The sequence below is a fragment of the Diuraphis noxia genome, unplaced genomic scaffold, assembly GCF_037042655.1.
Source record: "Diuraphis noxia isolate RWA-SAM2 unplaced genomic scaffold, SU_Dnox_SAM2 contig0003, whole genome shotgun sequence".
In the NCBI taxonomy this organism is placed as follows: domain Eukaryota; kingdom Metazoa; phylum Arthropoda; class Insecta; order Hemiptera; family Aphididae; genus Diuraphis; species Diuraphis noxia.
The window spans coordinates 36164832-36180270 of record NW_028301713.1 but is presented as its reverse complement, the minus strand read 5'-3'; the positions used below and the strand labels follow the sequence as shown (position 1 = coordinate 36180270).

Genomic DNA, 15439 nt, shown 5'->3' with positions numbered 1-15439 from the left:
ATAATATAATATTATCATAATCTATTGTGTCGGTGTAGCGTGTTTTTGACAATAAGAAAACAAAATGAAATATTTACCATGATAATATGACGATGAAAAAGAAAAATCGTATAACACAACTGCAATGGGCATGTCTGAAACGTGGCTAAGGGTAGGGTAGTAATGGTCAAAATAAATTAATATCATCTTGATACAGAGAGATCTCCCTCCCACTACGAAGCTCTACATTAATAAATAATTGATTAAGTTCTAGAAAAACATTAAATCCTTAGCTAATTATTTTATTGAATTATGATTTGGTAATAAATTACATGTTATTATTTAGATACAATTTAATAATTAATACATTTATAATACAGATTCAATTCTTAATGCAGGGATTCAATTCACATAAATACGGTATTGAGAATATCTAGTATGAAAATGTTGTGTTACGACCTAATTGTGTGAAAAAGTCAGCGCGATCAGGTGCACAGTTATTTTTCATCATAAAAATGTTTAAAAATCGACTATCTACTATATGATTAATATATTAAAAACTATATTGGAACAGAAACGAGACTGAAAGCATATGTACCTATTTGTTTTAGTATATTAGTTGTTTGAATGAATCAAAAACGAAATAATAAATTATTTTATTTGTACACAATATTATAATCGAGGTAGGTATAAATGTATAATGTGCAATATGCGTACCGTGAATTGGTAACAATAAACAGTTTGTGCGTGGTTTAAAAAAAAATAATAATACTGTTTTGTTCCATTTTGTAATCAATTCATTTTTTTTAATTTTGGTTGCTCAACGATAAATAACCTAAATTTGACAGTCTCGACCGCCGAAAATAATATTATTCTACTATCGTCCGTTGAACAGTGTTGGTGAATGGATCATTTTTATTTTACAAAGGTTTTTATTAATTTTATTATTTCGTTTTTTTTTTTTTTGTGTATTTCCCGTCCACAGGGGATTTAATCAGTCGAAATTCGTTTGGAAGCCGGCGGCGTCAGAGTGCTCATTAATGGCACAATTCTATTGAAAACCCATTAACGCCGATGTATAATCTGTGGGCGCCTGAAATCATTCATTAAGCACTAGTGATGGTGCCTCCGCTGATTTGTGGCAAATCGTAAATAATTACACGTTCTATCTCTTCCGGTTTCTAGGTTCTAGCCTTCTCATCTCTAACCACCCGCTATATCCCAATCGCCGAAAAAGCAAAATATTTAGTTTCGTTGATTTTACTTCAATATTCGAGTAGGTGATATAAGAATATATTAGTACTATCGTAGCCTCCTCCCCCTTTCATCAATTGTTTTCAAACCATTGACTGCCGATATATATACAAATTATTTATTGTTATGAATCTTCGTCACCTCTCCTCAGTCATTGGATGAATTTAATTTAAAATGTTGAATTTAATCATTTTAAAAAAGTACCACCGTGAGATATTATTATCTTATAATTTGGATGCCCCAGTTTTCTATCGATTCCTGAATTGATCTCAAAATCCGCAACCCAACGAATTTCATATTATTATTTTCTTTAATTATTAATGTTATTTTAATATACGTATATATTTTTTTTGTATACAAGATTTCAATAGAGAAATTTCGTTGCTGTACCTACTGCCGTACGAATCGTTTGAAAGTTTAATTTAAAACCTCTCGATATTGTATTTGCTATTTACATTATATATTTTATTCCCATTGAATTGAAATTTCAATTTATATCGATTTATATAAGTGTTATAAGACAGAGTAATTTAAAGTATAATCAATTTAAAAATAACGACTATAAAATATGTATGTTCTAAAAGGCCTTATTGTAGATAATATGTTGTAATAAAATATCATGTTTATGATTAAAATATAGACATTTTTTTAATTATATTTGTGAAGCTATAAGAGTATAATATAAGATTTTTACATTAACTTTCAGATAAATCTATAAGAAAAAAACTTTTTTTTTAGTTATCTAAATGACGTTGTCATTGTATACTCAATATTTAATAAAAACTATAGCTATAGTCTTATATAATGATTTCGAAACACTGATGCTAGGAAAGATGTCACCATCAACTCCAAAATTAATTAAAAATTAAAATCCCTGAAGGATAAAATCCAAACGATAAAGCGATATCAACTGGAATTGTATGTCTATACCTAAAAAAAAAAACCCAAAATAAAATCTACGCGTAATTATTAATTTAAGTTATTGGGAAAAATAAACTGATTGACATAATATATATAAAATTTTCTTGTTTAGTTACAACTTTTGTTCAAGAAAGTTTTTCAAGTTAATGTTTTTACCATAGATATTATATTATTTATACTCTTACTATTTATCACTTTTTTCCTATCTTTATTCACATTATTCTACAATATTTTTATTTCGAAAAATGTAAAACATATTTTATTTAAATGTATTTCTAGGGTCAACTGAAATGTATAAAAAGAACCCATGGGATGATCCGTTTGTTCAGAATTTAAAAATTATCACTCGTTTTATACTTATATATAGGTACATATTGTACATATTGTACGTATTTTGTTTTATATTCCCGGTGTGTTTAGTATACGAACGTTTTTATCCATAATTTAACTGCAATTTTGTTTCGTCCATTTTAAAGTTCTTTAAAATAATTTCCGTGTATACATGTGTAATCTATATAATATATATCTTCTGCGAGCGGTATGGCGTAAGATCTATAACAGACATCACGATACTCGGAAAATACTCACAGAGTATAGTTTACTGAAAAGTCTCATCAAGTCCAACCTTATGCAACTTTTTGAGATTGACCTAATCCACCAAATTCCGACAAATAAAGTTAAATATTGAATCTCAAAGTCAAAATATTACGTAGCAAAAGTAATGTGATGACTATGTGATCTAAACTAATCAAACAAACCGTCGATGCATGCTCCGACGACGCTCAATAACTTATATTCAGGGCGCATTGGTTCATCCATGGTTTATTTTTAGTGGGTGGGGTAGTAGGAGGGTGGAAAATGTGGGTGACGATGAGAAAAAGATCTGATCACAGGGCAATATTCGAGATTTTGATCTTAAGAGTTATACGACAGAGCGGTGGCGGACGGTGGTGTGCGACACGTTGAAAAATCGTACGTCACCGATAATGCCAGCCATGAGAGCGACCGGCGATAGTACGGTGGAACATTCTTCAGCCGACCCCTCGGCCAGTCGGGTAGTGGTTTCGTCTGTTCTCCTCATCAGTCCCAGTAGACAATACGGATCGCTATAACCTGACGACAACAACCAACGGGTCAACCAAACTATCCCAAATCATATTATAATATTATCGTACAAAGTACAGGTTATGTATATGTAATGTGATCGTGAACGTATATATTATTACAAGTAATATTATTTATACGTTGTCCATCTCTATAAACGAGGCCTATATTGTAATTACCAATAAGGAGTTTAGTACAAAATTTCGGAGTCATCAAGTAACATATTATACCAAGGTGCATAGTATAATATAATATATTAATAGTAGCTATAAGTGTACTATAGTTATGCATGCGTAATTTGATTTAGGGTGTGATAACGTATACAACGAAATAAGTAATATAATATTATATGTTTTTTCTCATTCTCTCTCTCACTATTTTTTTTTCTTTTACCTCTCTATGTTTATATTTATTTATCTCTTTCTCTTTCCCTTCCAACTGATGACTGAATAATGGAAAATCAAATAGTTTTTTGCAATAGAATAGAACGGATGTCTTGTGAAATGTTTAAAATGAACAATTCAAAAGCAACTAAAATAAACATTTATATACATTATTATATATATGTATAATATGTGTGTATATCGATTGACTAACCTTCCAACCGACCAATAATAGTAGAATTTTTGGGTAAAAAACCGTCTCGTTTGATTTGTTATAATGGCGGTATGTTAAGAATTTACTCGACAAATATCTGTATTCAAGCACTATAGAAAAATATAACATTGAAAAAATATCTAAGCGATGGAGTATTAATAAAAATATTCATAGATACATGTTTTTTTTTTATAATTGTCTCATCATATCAGCAACATTTTTTTAAGCTATTGATTGAAGTTAATAATTATAACTTTAATCTTAGTAGTTTAAGCTATAACATAAATAATAAAAATAAAAAAAATATTAAGTATAATATTTTTAGTATATCATTTTAAATTTTACAATTTATAAGAGAACTAGATTATTTTATTAAGGAAATAAAATTGGCAATAATAAGAATGGATACTAAAATTATACATGAATAACATATAATATTAATTTTTGAGTTCTCAATATGGCACTTTTATGGCTGTAATAGAAATATAAGTAAATGTAAGAAAATATTTGTGTTTTGTTGATTTTATATTTTAATATGAACATCTCAATAATATAAGTTTTAACTATGCTTTCCATGTATTGACTATTTAATAAACACTATTTTATTTTTTATCAAAGTTTTATATTTTGGTTTTTAAACCTTTTAAAGAAACTTTTTATGTATAGTATATAATATTCAATATATATATAGGTTTAGGAAAACATGAAATATTTAGTTAAGACTAACAATTAATCAAAATACTGTTTTTGTATTACATGAATAAAAATAGTTTGAACCAATGAAAATCTTGTCATTTGGTTTCTGAAAAGCTATGAATAATTAGGACTCATAATGCTGAACAATATTTCAATAAATTATTGGCTTTTTGACAGTTATCGTTTAGTTAATTCATAGAATTTTACGAATGGAGGTGTAAAATGTCAATTTATACGTTTGTAATTTTTTTTTTTTAATACTATCCACTGAATTTTGTATATTTAAATGTAAATTTGAAAAACTAAAAGTTTATTTTAATTTTATTTCATTAATTAAACGACTAAGTCTCCAAATGAGTCCAGATGATTTTGAAACAAATCTCAACAAAATAATTTGTATAGCATGTAAGTAATTGACATTAATGGCATGCAAATGTATTACACCTACAATATAAATAATTATGAAAATGTTTGTTTAAATTAAGGGTTTACTAAAAATTATGCTATGATGTAAATCTTGCCATTCATTTATTTACTAATGATAACAAATTTCTCAATTTATTTATTTTACAATATAATACAATATACCTATAAATTTTTAGCGATGCCTAAAGGAGCATCTAATTAATTATCTCGTATAATAAAATATGTTTGACATATAATAATATGTCATGTTAATGAAATGATAAATTTAAGATAGGTACATACGCCTTGAAGTACTTACAAAACATTGTTCAAATGATGCCAATAATAATTGATCATGAGCAGTTATCAACGTCACCTTAAACCCTAAACGTCAACACAACTTGACGGCGAAACGCGTTTAGCGTGTTCTATCAACCTATGCTTGAAGTCCTTCCACGACACACTGACGTGACATTGAGGACAATCAATCACGCTTGAGCGGAGCGGTTAAGTACGTTACATCGTAAATATTAAAGTAGCAGAAAACTGTATAAATGAAATTCCTGGCAAATGAGATCATCGGTCTGTTGGTGTGTTGATGGGTGGATGAAGATGGGTAAGCAGTGATATATTTTGACGTGCATTATGCAAGATTGTATTAGACTTCAACTTGAAAAGAATAAAATTATAGTTTATTGGAATATCAATCAATTTCTAATTCATGAATACCTTTATTACCGATGTACGCCAAATATAATATTATGATGTAGACGTTATAAAATTTTAGGGAAGAATATAAACTGACGAGATGTTTACTATTTATTTATTTTATAGTTTAGAACTTGTACTACAAAATAATGTGACTGAATTTATATTGTTAAATATTGTTTCTCGTATATACTTCAGATGATGTAATTGATGTTTGTAACTTTTTATGTTGTCATATTTTATTTTTAATAATATTCGCATCATTAAAAGTTTTTTTTTTTTGATTATTACACATTTCAAAAAATCATAAATAGTTTCAAGTTTAATATTTGTTGATATCGAGAAAATATTTTCGATCATTTTTCTAAAAATAATAAAATCACATTATCTAAATGGATAACGAATTCGCATCAAAAAAACTTCGACATCAATATAATTTGTACTGAAACGAATTTATTAAAATGTTTTCTCGTGGAATTGTTTTATACAAAAAGGTTGCATATAGAATTAACCATTAAAGATTAAAGATAAATTATTATTGTAATTGGATTAATTTATTCAGGTAAGAATTCGATCTGGAATCGTGTAACCCTTTGGATTATACAGGAAATGATGGGATAATGTCCATTAATAACACGGTTTAAAAATGCAGGAAATTTAATTTTTTCACTTTTTGCTAAATATACTTGAGCAAAAAAATTCAATTTCATGAATAAAACTACGCTGGCATTTGATCGAACATTTATTACCGTTTTCATTTGCTCTTTTATAATACTGCATTAATTTTTCACATTATATTTTGATTTTGTTTTTTGAATGAGTTTACATCAGATATGCATTTTGTTATTTTTGCTCATATGAAGTGTGTGTGCCGTGAAATTTAATCAAAAAATCAGAAACACTGTTTTCAAGTTATTTCGTGAGTCAAGCTGTCATTTTAAAAGTGAATATTATTTCAGAATACAATTATCGTTTATAGGTAAAATTTATTATATCTATCTTTAAAATATTTATCATCAAACAATTAGAATTGTGATAAACTGGTTATAATAAGTCATTGAATAATTTAAGGGATATGAAAAATGACAATCTTTCTTTCGATTCTTAATGCTTAAAAAAAATAGTTTCAATTAATATTTTTATAGAAAAAGTCAAAAATGTTATCACAGGTGCAATGTAAAAAATGGTTTTTTTTATAAGTTTATGAACTTTTTTTCCGGATTATGTTTAAATAATTACTAGCAATTTTTAGTTTACTTTAACTAGATCTAATTTTCTTAACATTCTACAGAAAAGCACCCTTAAAGTTAATGATGGAAGTATTTTTACTGTACGAAACTGTGATGTCCTATAAAAAAAATTAAAATAAATACTCATCATTGTAAATAAATATAATTATCATTCCCTTAAGATCTTAAAACTTGATATGATACACATGACAGATAAGTATAATTACTTAACACCTCACTTCGCATATCTTTGCATAGAATATTAGTTCAGTACTATTTCAATAAATAGGAACAAAAATGATCAAGTATCGCATTCGATAAAACAATTATTTTAATTGAAATATTTTTTTTATAATTGGTTTTTAAAAGTGATCTTAAAATCCATTTTCGTAAAATAATTCATTATTAACGATAAATAATTAACAGTTCAACATTTTTTTACGTCATGATGCAAAAATGATATGTTGCTCAACTAAGAGCTAAATCCTAACCCATCCTTTGAAAGTTTGATAACAACTTGAAAGTATAATTTGCAAATTTATATAACATAAACTATTGAATGATTTGAACACAGAGATTTATTTTAACGGAATTCCAACATGAAATTTTCTGTCAAGGTATAAATGTAGATTCGGTTCAAAGACCATTTTTTTGAGTATGGTTATTGGTTATAAAAGAAAATACTTGGTGACAAAAACAACATTACAATTTCTTAACTATAGAGCTATACATATTTTGACTTTGTGTGCTGGTGATCAAAAGGAAGTTCATTTTAAAATGTCTCTTGCCTATTTGAACAATTTAACTTTTTTAATATAAAACGTAATTGAACAAAGATCATTGTAAAACTATGTCAAAAAAACACATTAATTGATATTCAATCATACTGAAAAAGTATTATTTTCTGGTACCCTATATAAAAAAAAAAAACATAAGTGTACCGATATTGTCTAACCAAGCGCCGTCTTATGATTATATAAAAATAAAGTAGTTCACAATGAATTTAAAATAGTTATCTACTCATATTTTTAATCTCTGTATGTTGTTTAAAATCGCATTCCACAATACTAACATATTGTAACTGGCATAATATGAGTGAACGTCAAACAAAGTACATGCATGTATCCATATTATGTCATCAGTATACTTCCGGAACAACTAGGTCGTAAAAAGTGAGTACTGTTATATAAGATCTAAGTTTTTATTTTCTAACTTACCATTAGCGTCTTTCGCCTCCAGGCCTTCAGCTTCAACCACCGTCACATGAAGCACCACTATGGGAGGCTAAAGAATAAAAAGCGAAACATATCGTTAAAGAAAACATATAAGAATAATGTCATTACAATACACTATTGCTTTTGTACATGATGACGAAAATGGTTTCTGGCGGTGTGGTAGTAACAGGTAACAAGTCGATAATGAGATGTGTTGAATTCTATAATACTACACTAGATAATAAGAAAAACGAGAACATTTGAAAATTCGTGTCTCAGGAGTTCAAATTCTCTCATTAAACTTGTACAAAATATACTGGGATCTTACAATAAAATACTAGATACTACGTGTCGACCGTATTCAGTTCAAGCAATGTGAAAAGCATATACTGCATGTTTTGATTTACGAATATATTATATTTAAAAAAAAAAAAAAAAAACACTGAATAATAATTATAACATTCCCCTTGTTCTACCTTAACTTATCAAATTTATTTACACCACAATACTATTATATGTGTACAGATTTATCATTGTAGTATATTTATTGTTGAAAAAAATGTGTATGTCTCATTATATTTTGAACTCTGAGATGCTTAGATTCAAAAGAATGATTTGGACGGATTTAGACATAAATTTAAATAAATAATGTCATGGTCAAATGAGTTTGTTTATAAAATTATATTATAATATTTTTATTTTTCTCAGAATGTCCAAACTAGCTAGTCAAATAATATTATACAGTTATCCAAGTAAACAACTTGTTTAAATATGATTATATTTTGGTGGAAATTCAGCTTTACGCAATAATGTTCAACATTTACTTTAATCAAATGAGTGATGACTAAAAGTATACCTATAACGGAATTTTTATATATAAATATGTTTTTGGAAAATTCGTAATTATATTATATTGACTGACAAAAATGCATTCGACCAATTTAACAACGTAATGTACGCAATGTCAAAAACATCATAATGGAGACGTAATAATACCTAATGAATTGTATATTTTTGTTATTTTGTAATATTGCTATTTTTAGTGTAATTATATCTCGAATAAGTTAATGCATAAATTATCGTGGTTATAAAAAAATATTTATAAAGTAATGTTGACATTATCTGAAAATACAAGATGTGACAGATGTGCGTCAATATCATATACAGCCTTTACGATTGGCCTCCCGACCGGTAAATTGTCTTTAATCCTTACATCATGGTCATTGGTAATTATTTAGTCTATGATTAAACCCTTGGATAATTGATGCGCATGAAATTAGTTTTTGAAAATTTCAAATATGTACCGTAAATTAATGACAACTATAATAATTTATGTCTTAATTTTGTAGTAATTCGTTAAGTCTTAGATTTGGGTCTCTCAATTAAATCTTATTTAGAGTAAAAACACGAAAAAGCCTCACAATTATTTACTCCAATATAATAAAATGATGCTTATCATAATATGAGGGTAGCTGGAAAAACATTAAGTATTATTTCAGGTAGTTTTTGTTTGAGAGTGGCCTAGCCCAGCTAGATTTTTGAATGTAGAATTAACATAGTTACAGGTGCGTAAAAATATCGTATTTTATTAGACGCTGTTCTAATACGTTGAACATAAACGGTATACCTCAAATTAGAGAGTTTGTTTTATCTTTACGGCCCAGTAATTTAACACATCGCCCAGAATATGCAATCATTTTTTTTAACCTCGTCAAAACATAAAAATAACGTTCTAAAGTTTGGAACATTGAATCCAAGAAATGTAATTTATGTGATAATTTCAATATAATATGTATTAATTATTATGTATTTAGATTATTGTTAATCTACTAGTATAATTTGAGCTTTAGGAGAAATATTTATGAAAAAAACATCGCTTATCAAAATTTAAATTTTTAATCCGTATGATGTATTTTTAATATAAATCAAAATTACGAAATTCGATGACTTCTATGGATAAAAATCAATTATTATATATTGTACGAGTATATAGTAATGAATACTAATTCATACAAGTCTGGAATAAAAAAAACTAACGTCAAATAATATTCTTTATAAACGTCTTGAGACAAATCATAAAATAAAACAAAAGCTTTTAAGCATTATAAGCTTTGTTTGGAAAATTTAGAATCCATTCAAAGCACGTACGTTTTAGGAATTTAGTACCTACCCATTTTACACTTCAATTAAAATGACTCGTTTTCAGAAGGGGGTTTTTTTTTGTCGAAGATTTCGTCAATGATAGTAAGTTAAGGCTGTAGGGTGCTATACGTATAGAAATTAATGTTCTCAACGTGAAAATGATTGTAAAATTATACCATTAAAAATAATAAAAAAATAAAGCGGAAAGAAACAGAAATTACTTTTTCCTCGTGCACGATGGCCATGTAACGCCTGTGCTGCTCGGGTGTGACATCGAATGCTTTTTGTGCGTAAACGTAAAGTTGATCTCGATGTGCACTCAGTTCTGTATCAGCGCCAACTTTGTACTTTATTGTATACAAGACATCCATGTATAAGTTTTCCATCTATGATAAAACACCAAATAATAGATAGTTAGTTTAATTACATTTATGAGTTATATTTTGGCAATCAAATGTGGTAAGTAATCCTATTATTAAATGGTTGCAATAATAATCTATATTATTTACTATGTTTAAAATAATATTGGATGGATATACATATATACATAAAATTAGTATAACGACATACATTTTTTATATATTTCAAAACATTGATAACGAAAATACAAAAAAATAGCAGTTTCCTATGTATACGTATGAAGTATATTCTTCGAAATTTCACTTTTAATCAAATATGTCGAAACAATAATATTTTCGAACAAAAATAAAAATTAGTCCTCATGCTCAATAATTTATTTTGAGCTACTAACACATGTAATGATTTTTATTCATAACTCTAAATTAACTAATTTTACATTTTCTTAAAGTTATGTAACAATTAAAAAATGCGTACTCAAATACATTGACTAAAACTTTTGATTAATTATTTTCTGTTAAATGTCAGTTTATGGGTTTCTTTGAATGTGTTGCTTTTATCGTTTTTAATTATTATTTATTGTCAGAATCTTATAGTTTAAAAAGTTTTACAATTAATGTCTTTTACATTTTGTTTTTAAATTAGTTAGTTTAAAAGTCTAAAATAATCAAAAACAAAAATATATATTTTTAACTAGAAATTGGATAGATTTTTACAACCATTAAATGTTAATATAGACTCTTAAATAAGTAAATTTTTAATTGTCTGAATGATAACGTATACCTACTTATTAGAAAATCAAAATAGTGAATTAGATGAAAATAATTAATCATCTAAAACTAATTGGTTTATGAAAACTATTGTAAAATAACTAAATCAGTATTTTAAGAAGATTGATTATTTATTTGTTATTTAATTTATGATGAAGACTGTATACAGTTTGATTCACCGAACATGCTCATTTTTCATCATTATTATTTTATAATAATAAATATTTTATCAGAATTCAGATTTTTTGAATTTTTTAATATAAGTACTTAAATTTTTTTTTTTAACTCCTAATATTTGTGTACTACTTAAATAGTGTTCTGTTGAGATACAAACTTCTGCTATTCAAATGAAAACCTCCTTTTTTACTGAAAATAATTTAATAAATAATTTTTTGAAAATTGTTTATGCACTCAATTCAATATTCAAACGAATGGTTTATCAGTTATTAAAACGATTGTAGTAACTCGTATTTTATCAGGAAATCTAAAATTATTAGCATAGAGTGAAAACTGAAAATACATTACGGTGGACGCCACTTATTCATGAATGTTTGGTTCAGTCACTTAATAGACTCAAAATCGTCTGAAACGGACGGGGCGTATCCAAAAACATTATAAAAATTCGGTTGTCAGACTCACTATTTCACTTATAAGACTAAAATTTCGTAAAAAAAAGTTGGTAGAAAATAAAAACTTTTGTTCAAAATTCAGAAATAAATTTGTTTTCAAAAATAACATATTTTTGTTGATTACTACTGATTTCGATTCACGCTTTATAATGTGTGTAATGTGTATATACAATTTTTAATCATAACTTTTTTATTTGTTCACTAATAAGTAATGTGTAATATGTATGCATTAAAATAGCTTAAAATAAAAGCTAGATATGTAATAAATAAAATTTATAAGTATTTTGTGTTTTTTTCCACATCACCTAAAGGAATTATTCACTTATAAAGGTCATTTTAAGCTGGTCTCAAAGTGAGTTTTATTAGCGGTATCCACTGTAATGTATTTTCAGTTTTCACTCTATAACTCATATCTGTTTGCGCAAACTAAAAGTTAAAGGGGATTTTAAATATTGGATGATTCAGATTTAACTCATAATATTCAAGCACTAGACCTTAAAATAAGGTTAATCTTAAATCATGATTATTGTTGTTATGGTAGAAATACTGTTTTTTTTTTTTTAATTTGCAGTACATCGTCGTTTTAATTTGTTTGTGTATATTTTTCTACATGTCAAACCAGATCCCGCCAAAGTGCTTTTCCTTGTGAAATCCAGATGAAATAACTCTGACCCGTCTGAGAAGAAAACTTTTTAATCAATCCGGGAGATCATTAGCCATTTTAAGACACGTTTCCACAGCCCACCCTTCAGTTAGTAATAATGCAGTATAGGAAAAATATTTTTCTACTCACTAATAAAAATAATTTTGCATGTTGTTTATTTATTTTAGTTGAGATACAGTACTAGAATATTATCAAAAGTAGGTACCCATTTCTTTTTTTTTTTATCAAAAGTGTAATAGGTACACTAAAATAATATAGTATTTCGTATTCATTTATATTAATATTTGTGCTTTTTTTATCATCATTAGCATATTCCTATTTATCTATGTAAGATTTGAGTTATTTTTAACGTTTATACAATCGTTTTATTTCTGGTGGTATAACAGTAGCTTGCGATTTATTTAGAAAATTATCGAAATAAGACTTAACGTCTATTCAACTACTTGCACCAGTGCACCACCAGACATTAAATCTTCTAGGTTTCACACTTTAAGGCAACTCACGTTTTTATACAGAATTTCATCACGTTTTTAAACCACATTTTTTTTTTTTGCAAAGCCAACACAGAGTCTCTGAATGCTTTCTGCAAAACGTGGAATATTTATTGGTATCGAATATCAATGCATGTACTATATTGCAATTTGTAGTTAATTTAAAATCAACCCTCTCAAAAACATATCGTTTCTATGTTATATGTACAAATATTGACCCACAGTTATTATTATATATGTACTTACATCATGTTTATATACCGTCATATTTTCTAACTGTTATATTATACACTCTCGTAAGCCCTAATAATAATCCAAACTGTAAATTTTTTTTTTTAATTACTCAATTTTTTTCATTCATGGCATTTGATTCAAATGAAAATATTAAATTATAATGTAACCAAATTACCTCTTTTGGTTGAATACTAGAGACAGGTGGTGGTATCACTCCAACACTGTGTTCGGGTGGTGGGCACTCATCTTGCCGACTGTCTTTGATCATTTGCAATCGTCTTTGATCCAATTTCCATTGTAAGCTGCTATATTTCTCAAAAAACGAACCATCCGTATCATGTACACTGTTAAAAAAATTAAAAATCGTTAAAAAAAATGTTAAAAATAACATTCAAGTTTGCAGTGGCATATACATTATTTTTTTATGGAAAGGGATCAGAAAAAAAAATTAAGCCTAAGTACCTGTACTTAAAAAAAAATATAGGTAATATAACATTTTATTTCAAAAACATAACAGGTACACAGGGTGCGTTATTTGATGAGTTATAGGGTATGCTATAATAATCGTTCTTAACAGTATTGGCCACTATGGCTATGTGCTATTATTATTAATGTAATATTATAACTTGATGGTACCTGCTGAACATTTTTTCTACCTTTCTAATCATAATACTTCTTAAAAATGTGAAATTACAACTCTGAATTAAACATTTACCTATAGCATAAAATTGAATTTTTCATTTTTAGTTAATTCATCAATTACTTTTTCAGCACTAGGACTATGTATTTGATTTATATGTCTATTGTCTACGCCTCTACGGTAATAAAACACTGTTAATATTTTAAATTAAAATCAATCCATGGATTATATTTCTTAACAACTTTTCTAATGCAACAAAATGTATTATTAGACACATGAATTTTCTGGAGTCATTTTTGTAACATTGTTATTAATCTGTCAAATTGTATTCTTGTAATAATTATATTTATGATATTAATGAATGATTATTGATTTCTGTCTACTGATTAGCCATTACCCGTCTATTGGTTGTGACGCATTAAAAATTTATAAAATTCTCGTCATTTATTTTATGTTTCCTAGTAACACCTTTACGCTGTAAATACTATTTTATAAAATTTAAAAAAAAGTCTTCTTGGGCGGTAGAGTCTGACCCTCACGTCAGTCTTTATTGTAAGTATATTGTACCTAAGTGTAATTACAATTACTAACAACTTTTTTTTTCGGTGAGGGTGTATCTTCTTTTGTCAGCTATAATTTAGTTAAGTATATTGTATGACGTTTTTAAAGTTTACATCTAAAAATTGTGACTATTATAGTGAATTTAAATTACATTTTAAGATATTATAGAGGTTATTTTTACAAGGAAATGAACCAATAATAACCTCTGAAAGAACCTCTTGACCATTATTCTTTAAGTAGAAGAATGAACTAAAAGACATTGTATACTTATCCGACATAAAATAACATATTATTATTTAATATAATATATTAAATTTACATTATATAGCAGTGTATTATTATTTTCTTTCTCAAAAAAAGATTTTTTCCATGATATCAGTCTAAGGTCCGATTACTGATTCTCCGTAATATCCATTATTTGTTATTTATTTTACTATAGCTAATATATACTATAGCTAAAGTTAAATAACATTATGATTTAATAAAAAAATATTATCAAAATGAAATGGAAAAGACAATCGTAATCATGAAATAGATCAGTGTCTGTTTTTCTATTATATATTCAGAATATCGTTTTCTGTAGTTGCATGAATAATCCACTGATAGCGTAATTTTTGTCACTCTCTATCTTATAAAATTATAAACTACATATCACGAATACAGTGCAATAATATGTCAAGCAAATAGTAATGTTTTAAATACCAATACGAGACACGATAATAGAATATTATACCTCTCACGTAAACGTCTTGCAGGAAATAAAGAACTTTTTAAACCGATTTTATAATTCTATGATTATAATTGTATTATAATATTTCTATTTCTACGATGTTTGAGCAAGAAT

General features: G+C 26.9%; 1 protein-coding gene across 3 annotated transcripts in view; it reads right to left on the bottom strand.

The window, feature by feature from the left end:
• The window catches only part of unc-13-4A (BAI1 associated protein 3), a 173478-nt gene that overhangs the window by 46548 nt on the left and 111491 nt on the right, over window positions 1–15439 (bottom strand). For 2 of the 3 annotated variants that reach the window (XM_089223563.1, XM_089223564.1), the window contains exons 4-7: window positions 13570–13738; window positions 10471–10635; window positions 8111–8177; window positions 3136–3267 (exon numbers count right to left, since the gene is read on the bottom strand). In XM_089223563.1, the coding sequence (XP_089079689.1) occupies window positions 3136–3267; window positions 8111–8177; window positions 10471–10635; window positions 13570–13738 (533 nt within the window). The remainder of the gene's footprint in view (window positions 1–3135; window positions 3268–8110; window positions 8178–10470; window positions 10636–13569; window positions 13739–15439) is intronic. The other variant, XM_089223565.1, reaches the window with a different exon arrangement.